Source organism: Scophthalmus maximus, chromosome 9 (assembly GCF_022379125.1).
Source record: "Scophthalmus maximus strain ysfricsl-2021 chromosome 9, ASM2237912v1, whole genome shotgun sequence".
Lineage (NCBI taxonomy): Eukaryota > Metazoa > Chordata > Actinopteri > Pleuronectiformes > Scophthalmidae > Scophthalmus > Scophthalmus maximus.
In genome coordinates this window covers 7,840,306-7,855,119 of record NC_061523.1, presented here as the reverse complement: position 1 = coordinate 7,855,119, position 14,814 = coordinate 7,840,306, and the positions used below count along the sequence as shown (strand labels likewise).

Here is a 14,814-nt window from a genome sequence, read left to right as displayed (position 1 = left end):
GTCACTACCTCTCCCATCTTCCCCCTCCATCTTTCTCCCCGCTCCCAGACTCTTTGCTCCGTGCCGTAGCTGTGCTGAGTGACTAAGTGGAGCCTTTCAAGTCATGGAGGATATGGACAGTAAACCCTACCAGCCGTTGCCTAAGGGGCGCCATGAAATGGAGATGTCCTACACCAGCTCGTCCGACGAGAGCGAGGACGGCCGCACCCACCACCGCTCCTACACCTCGCGCGAGACCCTGCCCGACTACACCCACGAGCTCCGCCTCACCCTGGGGTCGCACCGGGAAAGACAGAGCAACTACAGCCAACCACAGCCAGGTACGGCGCTCGTCCACCATTTGGACATTTACCGTATGTGGATGCAAATGGACACTGCCGCAAAAATACAAACGCTCGGGGAGACACACACTCACACACAGGTCTTTAAAAGGGCCTATGTGAATTACCTATTACCGTCCACAATGAGCCAGAAGGACAGTCGGAGGCAGCCAATTACCTCTTCTCCACGGAGGTGATATTTCTCTCCCACAGCTAAAGTAGGCCAACACCAAACCTCCCTGGCCTCACCTGGGGTGGAACACCACCATTCGTTGCACACGCACACACACACACACACACACACACACACACACACACACACACTCACACACACTCGCATATAAAGACACAGGTGGACATAGGCACATGTGCACGTGCACGCTGACACATACACACCGAGAAAAAAAACCCTCTTCCCTGCTGGTGACAGCGGGAGGAATTGGCCGGCACATGCTGTGATGGATGGCCTTTATGCAGGTCATGTTCGTTGTTAAGAGAGAAGCCGCACCTCTTCGGGAGCTTCGCCGCTGTGCAGGGTTCACGGTGATCAATAGATACTCCCTCCACCACCCAAGCCACCTGCAACTCCGCGAGACCTACCCACCATGCTAACAAGCAGCATTAGCCATTCATAACAGTTACAACTCCTGACAAGCGGGCCCGCTCGAGGGATTGCGTGGTGTGAATGCCACCTGCTATGGATTTTGTCGCATTGTTCGCCGCGCGGCGCCCCGCCGATGGCCATAAGTCATCATCATGTCCGATGGACAATATTATGGCGTCAAGGGCCACTTGCCTTTTTTGACAGTTACTCAGCCTTCCCGTTTCCACAACAAACAACATCCCCTGCCATCAGTGTCATATGGTAAGGTGCAATAGGGGCCCCCAAAGCAGCCTCTGAAATGTCAACGGCAGCCGCTTCTGCAAAGCACATCTGTTCATCTTTGGGCAACAGAGCTATATATAGTATACCCTACCTAAGTAACCAACTGTTAAGGGGGGACATCGCCTCAAGTGACATTTTTAATGGATTACAGTGTTCCTGACAAAGATCAGCCAATTCGTTTCTACCCTAATTCCCCGCCCATGTTCATATTTTCCTTCATCTTTTAAACGGCCATGTCTTGCCCTCTCCTCCTTTCGTTTCCTGCCTTCCTACCTCCCAGCTGTTTAGTCACCCTAACATTAAACATTTCCTCTTTCCGTTTAATCCCACACTATCCCCTTTAATTGTCTCTACCCAAAGTCTCCTCCTATTAGAAAGATACTATTGATAGATGGGTAGTTAGTCATCTAGATCCACTGCTAATTCGTTTTCGTTTCGCTGCTAATTAACCCAGAATAATTAATTCAACATTGTGATTTCTAACATTTTGTTAACAAAGCCAGATCGGTCACAGATCACATGTTTGAATTGTTCACAAGCACATTAGGGGAAATTCTATATAATAAATTGTTGGCTTGGACAAAACAAAGTGATTCAATAGAACCAACTGTGAAAATCCTATTATTTGTTATTACAGCAAACAAGATTCAACAAGACCTTTCCAAAATAATGGTGGTCTGAAAATAAAAAAAGAGAATTTCTCTGCAAATTGCTGTCTTATCTTTTAAAGACAACACTATTTGTATTGCTTTTAACTGAGGATGTTTTTCAATCAACGGGTCTGCAGCTCTTTCTACATCACAGGGTGCGGAAGCCTCAACCCAGCTTGCCAGACCCAGTATAATTCCTATGTGCTATTTTGATTAAACACATTAATGGAGATATATTCAACAAATCAGCAGAAAACGGAAATAATAGTCTCGTCTTTATAATAAGTCTTTTACGGGAGAACACTTGTCAATACAGGGCCTTGATATGTCAGCCATGTGGTGCTTATCATGGATATGTGGATATTTTTGCTTCAGTTTGTTTGTATGTTTCCGAACAATATTCAACTTGTTCAGTACAAACCATTGGATGCACGGTTTCGGGGCCCCTGTCAGTCTGGGACCCCAGGGCCTGGTTGGCGGTTGAGCCTTGGTGAGGGAGCCATATCCCCCGTTCACAAGTGGTTATTACACCCTTGGGTAAACATAATTTAGATGTGTTTATCTTCCATCACATTCACAAATTATAACCCGGACTGTTTTGGCAAGACATTCACATTTTTCTGCGTGTGACAAGTACTCTAGGTTAAGCACTGTCAAATATATAAATTGTACAAAATTTTGCTGAAGTGAGTCCAGAGCCGCAGACTGTAATGGCAGGAAATGGGAAGTTATTCAAAAAATCATCTCCCCCCTCTAATAATCTGCTAAAATCTCTTCTTGCGCTACGAATGTGTTTCAAAACAAGATGGTCAGACGGCTTTGCAGTTTGCGGGTCGATTCCACGTTGGTTGCCATGAGGAAATAGCCCGTTTGCTCCTGAATTGCCCCTTTGCAGCCAATTTTAGCTAAAGAGACGTGTGTAGTGGTGACCAATCATGTGCCGCTTTAATTCCAGCAGAACAGTGTGTGAGCCGCGGTTGGTCCTGACCCCATCAAAAAGGCACAGCGGGACACATCGCTGGTCAATGGAGTGGTCAACAGAACTGTGGCTTTTATTGAAACACTGTGGTTCTTGTTCAGAGGACCTGACCTAACACAAATATTAACTGCACTAAGTGAGAAGGAGAGGAAGTATTCCTCTCCCTCCTCTGCATTCACTGGAGTCTTTATTGGCTACTGGGGTTTCTGTATAGATTTAGATTTGTGCCTTGATTTTTAGTTTAAATTGCATCAGTTCCATCACCTCCACTCTTAAAGTCCAAACAGAAAACTTGTGTGGCGAGGAGGAAAATTTACTTAACTGCATCTGCAGGAAGAAAAAAAAAACTAGAGCTCAATTGAATTGAATAGAATTGAAGTGTAACCAGAGGACTGAGACAGTATATCTGATGTTCTCAGATAGCACGTTGATGCTCGGGATTGGAGGGCGTTCAAATACCTGAAAGCATATGAGGCTCAATTTTTCTCTCAGTCTCAGTCAATATTAATAAGGTTTGATCTTTATCTGATCTCCTCACCCCACCAAGGAGAATATAGATGAGATCAGTGCTCTGTTTGAGCAGCAGTTCAATACATCTTGAGCTCAATAACACACATCAGGAAGCCTGAACAGGATGTAGCTTCACTGCAAATGGTTAAGAAAAATCACGGGTGGCATTTTGATTTGTACCTCTGATGGAAAAACTTTTTGTAAATGCTTGCTCAAACAACAGCCTATCTCTTGACATAATTTGGGAGCTGTTCGGTGTTTGGCTTGTCGGTGCCTCTCTCAAACAAACACCTGGTCTGCTTAGTTGCTAAAGCAAATAAAAACACATGCCGGCATTAGAGGCTTTGCGGCTCTAAGTCTTTATGATCCCAATCTGTGTGTCGCTCCCTTCTCCCGTAGATCTAGACTTCTGCAAGGCCGGGCAGATGAGGAGCCCCGACTACCACATCCACCAGCAGCAGCAGCAGCAGCAGCAGCAGCAGCAGCGTCAGGAGGAGGAGGAGGAGGCGCTGTGCTCCGGACCGGTCGCTCACGTCCACGGCCGCGCCTACTCCCTGGGCGTGAGCTCGGACGTGGACACCGAGCCCGAGGTGGACCCCTCTCCCGCCCACGGCCTGCAGCACATGTGGATGCGCGGCCTCAAGTCTGAGCAGAGCTCCTGCCTGACGAGCCGCGCCAACTCCGCCCTGTCCCTCACTGACACCGAGCATGACAGGAAGTCGGAGCCTGACAGCGGTGAGTGCAAAGCAACGTCTCTTCTTACGCTACGAGGGGGATCATCCAACACTATGCAAAAAGGACCCAAGGGGAGATCCAATTTTTGGTTTGGCAGACAATGTAGTGCACCTTTGATGAACGATTTTCTGTGCGTGCAAGTACCATGCGCCATTTTTCTCCTTTACTGTATTTCTAATTACCTCGTCAAGAATAAATTTACCACCAACGAATGCAAACAAGAAAACAACATTTAACATCAACTCGTTCTATGGCTTAAGTTACAGCCTTGGGCAATTACATGATTTAAAACTCTCAGTTCCCAGACTAAAGCTAATGCTTAAGTTCTCCTCTCTTTGAAGGCTCTTTGATGTGACTAAAGAGAGAAAATGTGCTATTGGTTGTTTAGTCTCTGAAGTGAGCTCGTTTCGGAGGTGAAACTGGGGTTGGAGCGTGAGGGGAGTCCGGTGACGAACATCCCACGGCCTACGTCTCGGGAAAAGGATGGAATATCCGTCGAAAGCAGAGGCAGATTTTAGTTTGAGACTTGGAGGAAAAAGGGAATTGTAGGGGTCAGACATCTACAGTACCTGACTGGCTGCCCGAGGGCAGCTGACAACCGACTGTGTGGGAAGACTATAGCCTGGAAGGGAGGAGAAGTTGAGAGGCGGAGGTGAAGAGACGGGGCCAACAAGAGAAGAGTCTGGGATGGTGCCAGCTATCTGTCTTGCACTGCTGGGCTCGGCTGGGCTCCCTGCAGATGGAGAGTTAGTTAGAGGTGCGCACAAACAAAGACAGAGCTCTCCAACCCATCCCCAAGGGCACGGTCTGTTTATGTGCCGCAAAAAAAAGGAGGAAACATATTCACTGGCTGAGAAAAGGAAGGGTGATGGAGAAAGGGAGAGAGGGGGGAAGAGAATTGGAGAAGAGAATAATAAGAGTCAGGGAAGGCAAAAAATGCTAATGAGAGAATTGAAATGGTAATGTAATGGTATAATTAGAATGAGGATAAAAGGGAATGAGTGGTTCAGGGTAAAACAGGTGAAGGAGAAGCTGATTTATAGAGAGTGTTAGACAAAGATGGTGGAAAGGCACAAGACTTAGACAGGGGACGACAGGGATCATACAAAGGAGGGGTTTCGGATGTGTCAGTTATTGAGATGCACCCAGGGGTGCTGTTTAATGACAGCCACATTCGACATGGAGTCGGCCTCGTGCAAAATCGCAACGATGGGAGAGGAGAGGGAGCCAGAGTGGGAGCGCTCGCAGCATTACACAGTAATCAATTTGTGATGGCTGTGTGCATATGGACCAAAGTTATTACCATTCGAGATGAGGGACTCCATCTTTATCCAGGGTCAGGAGGAAAGCTGCAGAGCGGGGGAGGCAGATGGGCATGCTGCAGAGGAAACAAGAAGCAAATGAGGATGGATGGAGCCACGGAAGTGAGGGGAGGACGATTTAAATGTTCAAAGCGTTTGGCTCCACTGGTACATTGGCCAGGAGAGTTGGTTTATGCGTGGATTCCATATGTCCCATGCAGAGCCGTACAGTATGTTCTCTGGCTCTCAAGAACACGCTGCTCCTTTTGCTCACCCTTTTGCCCCTTTCGTTCTCGTTTCTTGTTGCATTGGTATCCTTTACTTGGCACGCCCTTTTCCTCCCTGTCTCTAACCTCAAAGACACCCCATCTATTCTCATCCGCTTCCTGCCTTTCTCTTCCTGACACGTGGCCAGGTGTGTCCATGCGTGCCATCCTCTAATAGGAAATACATTATGGATGTCACATATCTCTCCATCAGCACAACAAAGTCTCACATGGCTCTCTGTTCCCAGCGATAATGAAAGTTAGAGCTCCCCGCAAAGAGAGACGTTGGCATGAAGGGGCTGAAATCAAAAAGATAGTGTCCCCGCCAAAATGAAAGTGCATTTTAAGTCGGCCCGACCTTGCACTCCCTTTGTCTTCAGAGCTCGCCCCCTCCCAAACGCATTAATGATGTCAGCTTGAAACTGTCAGGAATCCTTTTGTTCCCGGTCTGATTGAAGCTGACAAGTCAATTTAGTCACTCTGTTTGTGTGTGCGTGTGCGTGCGTGTGTGAGAAAATAAAAAGGGGGAGCGACAGATTAAGAAAGAGTAAAGGAGAAAGAGATTCAGCTTGTGTGTGAAGCCATGTTTGTACAGATGCCTGTCTTAATTCTCTGTGAGATACAGTGGTGGGGGGTGCATGTCCAACTGTGACACCTCCCTCGAGGAAGGCTGTGGGCATTTCTCGAGCGCCAGTCAGACCTGCTGACAAACTCAGGGAAGCATCAACACCCCAACTTGACGACAGTGCACCGTTAGAACAGACGAGATTGGCACTAGAAAGAAACGGCGCAGTTCAGCGAGAGTTTACTGCTGACACACACACACACAAACACACACACACACACATACGCACGCACATACACCATGTGGCCAAAAATATGTGGACACCTATAAGCGTTTCTTACAGTAACCACGTCATTCCAAGAGCGACTAACTATCAAAAATGATGCGCTTGTATGTAGGGAGGCTTTCCACAAGACTCTGGGACCTGGCTTGAGAATTTGATTTGATCCCATTCAAAACCCAATGTAGCATAAGTGAGGCTGTGCAATACATCTGGCTGATGAGGCTTGACTCGAAGATGTTGGATGGCAATGAGGTCAGGGCTCTGTTCAAGCCAGTAACATATTCTTCTTTTTCCACTGCGAATCTGGACTTTGTGCGTAAGGCTTTTTTCATAATTTAACAAGAAAGGGCCTTGTCTAAACTGTTGCCACAAATCACAAAAGCACATTATTGTCTGAAATATTGTTTGCTGTAGCAGTAAGATTTCCCGCCTAATTGAAACCAAGCCAACTAAACCATTAAAAACACCACCAGAGCAAAGGTACTTTGGCCATGCACTGTAGAGAACAGCAGAGGAACACACACACACACACAAATACAAACATTCATTTCAATACCACTGAGCCCAGCCTAAAAAGCACTTAGCTGTGTTAGTGAGCGCGTGTATGGGTACTTGTACTTACTTAGAGGACCACTGAGGGTAGACCTTACGGAGTGAGGACATTTTGGCTGGTCCTCACTTTTATCACACGACTTGTTCGATGGTTAAGACTTGGCTTCAGGGTTAGGGATAGAATTTGGTTTAGGTTAGGGTTAGGTATTTCTGTTTTGATGGTTAAGGTGAGCGTAAGGCTCTAGGGTTGCGGTTAGAAGTACAAGGTCGTGTGTGTGTGTGTGTGTGTGTGTGTGTGTGTGTGTTTGTATATGCTCTATATCTTTATGTAAAATTCATATCACATACATTAAATTCTATCAGTGGTCTTATCTAATTCTTTGCATAGACATGAATAAGTGTTTTTTCTCCCATTCCAAAATATCCATTATGAAAATCATAAATCTTCTGCCATAGTTGGATTGGGTAAAATCTTCACCAGTGACGATGACAGTGATGCTCATTTCCGGGGATGGTGGGCGGTTAATGCTCAGAGAAGAGGAGGGCTGAAGACCGGAGCAGATAGATTTGGTGTCAGTCTCCTGAACTACTGCAGTGTGCAATAATAATAAAAAACTACATTAGTCGTATTATCTGGGTTACAACACTGTGCTATAATGAGATGCTAATTAATTGAGCACTTTTTCATTATTTTAATCAGTTGCAGATTTACTCTAGCCCATTGTCAGTCTTTTGAGCTTATCGCCCCCCCCCCCCCCTGCACTTTTGGGATTGACACATTGGCGTGTAGCAGACGCCCCCCCCCCCCCCCCCCCCCCCCCCCCCCTGGTTTTACACCGCTGCACTTTTCATACGTCGTCTTCCGAGCACAAAGGGTTCTAAAGCGAGTGCAGCGGCCCAACGAGAGGCTCCGACTCTCATTATAGTAGATAACATCCTGTGCTAAAATGCAAATGTCGGTGTAATTACTGTGGCCTGAGTAAGCACTTGATTTCTGATTGGCCGCAGGATGTCCATTATGCAAAAAAAACAAAAAACTTGACAACTCCCTTAAATGTCTGATCACAGTGCTAAATTGATACACAAGAAAAGGTTTTAGTGTTCCATTTCTGCCGTAGACTGGAGATAATGGTTTTTAAGAGAATGGGTTTCTCAAATTGCCTCAAACATTTACAGTCCCCAAGTTAACATTTAAGCCTTTATGAAAGCGGCAGTGCTAGAAAAACATGGTTTTGTATGATTGCAAGCTCCCTCCATCAAGACATGTCACACTTCATCTGTCTAAGCTACATGCTGTGTTAATGCTGCAAACACGCACGACACAATAACATAAAACAGCAAAAATATATATATATATATATATATATATATATATATATATAACCCACCAGTTATAATGGCACAGGATGCAACAAGATGCAAGTTTATTTTGCTTTTCATATCTTAAAATTGGCAGTTTTTCGCTATTGTATATTTTTGTTAGACTGTTGGTCAGACCAACCCAGGATTATATATATATGACAATACATTATGGCTATTTTGTTTAAAAAAATATTATTGCACTACACAAATGAAATAAAAATAATGTACAGGGGAAAATATAACTCATCAATGAGTATTTTAAAATATTTTCAGTGCAATGTTTTTTGACTGCATTGAACACTTCTTCCTAAATGAAAATATAGGGAAAGCGACAAAGAGGCCTTTTTTATTTTTACATCTATTCCCAATAATTTCCATTTGTGTTAATATGCTTGTTCAGTAAATGAAGGATAAGCAAAATTAATGTTCTCCACCTTGAATGAGTGTGAAAGTTACTCCGCGACAGAGTAGATGCCTGCCAGGTTTACACTGACCAACACTAAATGAGCCATATTACCCCAAAATAGATTGCTGCCATTAGACCTTCAAATAAAGTCATTTAATTTTATTTTTTTTCTTTTTCATTGTAGCTGTTGTCCTTGCCTTGAAATAAGACAAGCATGAATGTTACCTTAAACATAAATGTTACATGCCGGCTATAAACTAGGTTGTTTAAAAGCCTGGGGGACTGCACAATGTCAAAGAGGGCCGGCATATCCTTTATAAACACGCTCCATTATTTTTATAATGATGTGCCAAAGTTTTGCAGTCAAGTTTGGCCAAGCTGTGTTCAAGTAAGTGTTGCAGAAGGTTAGCAAGGGTCGCGGAGACAAAGGGTGGGAGAGTGGAGCGAAAAACTGACCTTAAGGTTTAATGAGCAGGCATGCAGCAAAAAGAAAGACAAAGAGAGGGCACAGAGAAGATGGGGAGACAGAGAGGCTCGCTGGCAACTGAAGACATCACGCGGGATATTGGAGCGCCAACATCAGAAAAAGCCCTGGCGAAGTTGTTGTGCTTTGAGATGAGTTATAATTTTAGCCGCAGCCGTTACTCCAAACGTGTTAGAGCTGCGTGCGATGAAGCGTTAGAAGGACTGATGGATCCTGGTGAAATAGCAACAGGTGTTGCACATCGTTCGATTCTCAGGTGGGGATTCGGTTTTCTGGATTTTTTATGACTTTATGACGCAATTCTGACATTTATTGGGCAATCTGGACCTTTAATTAGATAGTGAGGGAATTACAAATGTTTCATGCCAGCTCTCTTATCCACAAGTGTCAGATAAAAGCATTTAAGCAAGGCAAGTGAAAATGGGTTTTATGTGGGGGGTTTTTTCCCCCTCCTGATGTTGGAAGACACAAATCCCCTTTTGGCAGCTCTGGTGCCGTGCTAACCTCAGCGGAGTCAGGAAACTGCAGAACCCCGGGAGACAGAGACATCCGCAGATGTGCCAATACAAACCGCACATATGGACGCGCACAGACATGCAAGCTGCATCCTCGCGTCCCCCCTGTCGTCCTCGTCGTGTTTGTATGTGCGTGCAAGTAGAGGGTCTAAGTGGCAACGCCAGGCAGACAGCCATGTACTCTTTCTCCCTTCTTGCCTTCCCAAGGCCCAGGGGGTTTTTGCAGGAATGGATTTGTCTATTAGCTCGTAAAGAACATTGCTCAGTGCCATATCGATCATCTGAGCTGTAACGTTTAGGGTCTTTAAGTTGTAGAGTTGATCTAGTGGTACACGGACTCCCCTGGCTATTTTACCAGAGTGAGAGATGATCAACTTAACCCTGGTGCCGCGCTTGGCCAGAGGAAACGCTATAAACACATCCGCCGGAGCCAGAAGCAGTTTTTATTGAAATACCAAGTCAGCCGTCCAGGTGAGGCTGAAGAGATCCCATGAATCCACCAGGTGCTTTATTGTAGCAACAGCGCGGTTGTGTGGTTTTGGCGCTTCCTCTAATAGCAGTCTCATCACATAGTTAGCCATGCAGGCCTCTGTTCTTGACAAGCTGTCAGAATGTTGCACCCCGCCCTGTTCTCCTAATGATGGACCTTTGCAGCTCACTGATCCAAAAGAAGACCCACTGGCCTGTACTGCTGGATGACGGGGTTCGAGGGATGTGTGTCCATATGTGTGTGTCTGCGCTTGAAGGCAAAGGCAGAAAAAGGGGGAGAGAAGGATAATTTTGTGTTTCTTTCTCCCCCGCTCTCTCTCTCTGTAAATGCCCCTCCTCCATCCTCATCTCGCTGCCATGGCAACAGTCATCAAATCAGAACATCAGCCGTAGCTTTCATCTCACGCTGTCCACTGGCGGCAGACGGCCTCTCTGTATAACATCACAGAGTCCGGCAGCTAGTGGCCATTGTAATAACCGGTCTCATTCGGCTATGGTTACGTGTTCACCTGCAACAACAGAGGGGGTGAGAGGTGAGCTGTGTTTTTTTTTTTTTTCACTTTATAATGAACAGTTAAATAAATGGGCTAAACACTGTTTTTAGCTCCCAGTGCTGTTTGAGTAATGAAATGAGCAGAGAGCATGGTGAGTGGCACATGAATAAGCTCACAGCAGAAAGGAACAATAGCCCTGAGAGTGTAGTGAGAGATCAGTGAAAATCAGAGTGTTCTGTGCTCGGGCAGAAAAACTGAGAGGGGGCGGAGGACACAAAGGTGTCTGAGCAGACACACACACACACACACACACACACACACACACACTCAGATGCCCACACATGCTTGTGCTGTATTCTGTTCTCTGTGTGTGTATGTTTGTGTATGTGTGTGTGTGAGTGAGTGTGTGTGAGGTACCAGAGGCCTGTGTTTTCTTTGACGGGTGGTGGAAATTGTTGCCATGGGGGTAAGGAAGACATTTGAATATTTTTTAAATCATCATTTGCTTCTCGTTCCTATTTTACCCGAGATGCCCGCGAGAAAGTACATGGAGAAAACGATGCCATGAAGGGGCACCTTAAAAAGTCTAATTGAACAATGATGGAAAAAGACCTTCATATCCTTCACAATAACCTCCTCCTCAGTTTGGTTGAACGGGATCTGTGACGGAGCAGGATGCTGCTGCTGTGCAAAAAAAAAAAAAAGGGTCTGAATCACAAAACCCACAGATTCGTTATTCGTATTCTTATAATTGTTATCTGAGCCTGCATGTGGGAATTTGAAGGCATTTGCCATGAGGATGTCAGTGATAGTAATGACGGTGCATTTGGTTTCCCTGCAATTAACAATCGCTGCCATTTTAGTTTAATTGCTTGCAATAATGGCCGGTCCACCGTCGCAGCCGCCGTTGGTGCGGCCAGGGACCCTCCTGCCACAGTCGCCCCGGTGCCAGCGTTAAAGCCTGCCATCGCGGCCCTGGTGCCAGCATTAAAGGCTGTTGTTACGTGGCACCGTGCCCTGAGTCTGTCAGACCTCCGGGGTGTGTACACCACCTGTCATTATCAGCTCTCAGCTCTGGCAGCTACGGACAGCTAATGGTCCACTGGGTCTCACCCAACAATCTGCTGACCAGTATGAGCGGCGCTGCTCGGATCGGCTGGACGCCTACACACACACACACACACACGCGCACACACACAAGCACACAAACACACACATGCCCATGCGTGCGGACACATGCGTGCACACGGCGACATGCAAGTGCTCGGGCACGTTGTCAACTAAATCAAAGGAAGTTTAGATTCGAAGCACAAACCAAAAGTAAAATGAAGTGCAGCCTATTCCCCCTCATTCTCTTGGCCCTGGGATGGACTTGTTCTTCTCACCAGGGAATTGTTTGTATGATTTATTGTATTAGATTGCAACCTTTGTCACTGGCAGCTTTTAATTGAAAACGCCACAATAGGACTTTGGAAAGCCATTAATTGTTACGGTTAATTAAGGTAAACATTAAATGGAGAGAGTTTTAATTGGTTTCTCTTGATGAGGGTAGGGATCTGGGGTGACCAGAATCTGCATATGTAAATAACTGAAAACTCCTCCAGGCCTTGGCTTAACACCGTCTGCCCTCCCCTCTTTCTCTCTTTCTTTTTCTGTTTGTTTATTTCCCTCTCTGTCTCTGTCACTGTCTCCCTTTTCTGCCCCCCCCCTCCCCCTCCCCGCCCCCTAATACACAAACACACACACACACACACACACACACACACACACAAGCCCCCAACCATGCCATCAGCAATACAAATGTGGTGCTTTTTGTCAAGTGACATGGATGTGATGTATGTACATGCTAACTGCTCAACTGGCGCTCCCTGAAGAGGCACATTTGTTAAGATGAGACATCACATATTGGCAAAAGACATCATATTTACAATATATGGAATCATCCCAAGGCCCCCCATGTATAAGCAGACTGCGCTTATTTTTGGCATTTTATGTTTTGTTGATAACTGTTTGCCCACTGGTGCTCATCATCGCGTGCTTGATTGACCACTTTCCCCATTTATTTGTCACACTGTGGCAAGGATTGCAATATGTACAGTACATACGAAATTTTCTTTTCTTTTCGTTTTTTATTATTTCTTTTTTTTTGCATGTCCTCTGAACAGCTGCCACCTGTGCCCGAGGAGAGGCCGTTAATAGCACAGCCGATCACTTTGGTAGACAGATCACCCTCACGTCAAATAGATAATCACGCTGTTAAATGAATAGCTTCTTAAAATGCTTCAGAATGCCGCTAAAAGTGTGAGCAGTAAATGGATGGCTTGGGAGAAGGGGGGGGGGGGGAATTTGCATAGCAGCATCTGCGCTTTAAAATTGTGCGTGAATGTGCACATGTGTGTGTGTGCACGTGTGCACGTGTGAGGTGAGCGGACAATTGCTTGGTACTGCTGTCATCCTTCTGCAGTAGACAAGCTTCTTGTGGCCAACGCAGGGCTCCTGCCAGCGTTTCACAATAACTGAATGTGCTAGCGCTGTCCAAACAGATGCTCCAAAGGCCATTTCCAGGTAGTGTTTATGTGTGTGCATGTGTGGTAGTGGTTGGGGTGTGTGTGTGTGTGTGTGTGTGTGTGTGTGTGTGTGTGTGTGTGTGTGTGTTTGTGTGCGGTGGGCGGTGGGCATCTGCATGTCACCATGTGCTTCCAAGTGATTGTGCATTATGTGTGTAAGTGTGTTTTGCTCCAAACAGATGTTTTTTTTTCCCAACGTGTGCTCACTAGTTGAATTAGATCAACGCCAGCTGAGGCAGTGAGGCTGGCCAAGACGGATAATATTCACAGCACACTGTGGCAAACACACACACACACACACACACACACACACATTACAATGGCAGAGACTTTTTTAGGGCAAGCTGTAGAAAAGAGCACATGCAGGCAAATCTTTCAATTAGGCTTAGCCTACTGTAAAATATTTGGCTCTAGCTGACAATGGAATAAATAGGAACAGTACGGTAGATTAGCTCGACATGAATCGTGATTGTTAGTAGCGTAAAGGAATTACAAGCAATAAAAATAATGTCAGCAGGACATCATGAATGGGTGGACTTCATTTTACCCAGAGGGGCATATAGCCTTTATGATTGCACTTCTGTTAATGTTTGCTTTTTGAAGTAAGGATGCGCCCACTTTAAAAGGACAGAGAGCATTGTTAGTTACAGTAACTGCTGGTCGATCCGTTAAATCTTGCATGGAGCATTATAGATTATAATGATATTTATCATGGTAGATTTGCGATCCAAATGTATTTGAATTTTTGAAAATTGATCTCAAAGACTAATTTTTTTGAGCTCACGGTAAACTAACCAACTATTTGAGCCAACGCTATCTCTGTGGGTTGAAAATACAGTCTCCTTGACAGCCGACTCACTTTAAATCTAGAACCGAGCTATGGTTTATGGCCATGTCGTTGAGCCACGACACGATAGCAATGTGATTGCGTGTGCAGTCGATTCGTATTTCTGTTTCCTTCTTCTTTGGTTTTATTGATAGGTGCATTATCGGCTGATATTGGCAGATATGAAAATGTGGCAGAAAAGCGAAAGAGGAGAGTTACCTACATCGACATTATAATGATCACTGGGCCCGGGTGGAAGTGCCTGAAGCCTGTGTAATCTCTGGACTCACCAGCAGAGGGCGACTCCGCTGGTTGCAAAAAGAAGTCACTTGATTTATAACGTCAGTAAACATTTTGCTGAAGAGTTTATGATCTCAATATAGTTTCAAGTCTTCTCCAATACAGCATGACGTTAATTTTGTAAAATTGTGGTCTCATTTAAAGTAAAACACATCGGAGCGAGGATACAGCGTGATTGACAGCTGGTACCGTCCAATCGGTGCATGATTGCAAGTGGATGTGGGTGCGCACTGCGCAGTGAACGTGCTCCCAGTCACACCAAGCAACGCTCCTACGTCTGGTTGCAAAAAAAAAAAAAATCAAGATGGCGCTGGTGTGCACGCT

General features: G+C 45.6%; 1 protein-coding gene across 1 annotated transcript in view; it reads left to right on the top strand.

The window, feature by feature from the left end:
• Positions 1-14,814, top strand: part of tenm1 (teneurin transmembrane protein 1) — a 163,935-nt gene that overhangs the window by 14,237 nt on the left and 134,884 nt on the right. Inside the window, exons 2-3 of the mRNA XM_035649915.2 lie at positions 49-320; positions 3,745-4,080. Of these exons, the coding sequence (XP_035505808.2) occupies positions 104-320; positions 3,745-4,080 (553 nt within the window). The 5' untranslated portion in view covers positions 49-103. The remainder of the gene's footprint in view (positions 1-48; positions 321-3,744; positions 4,081-14,814) is intronic.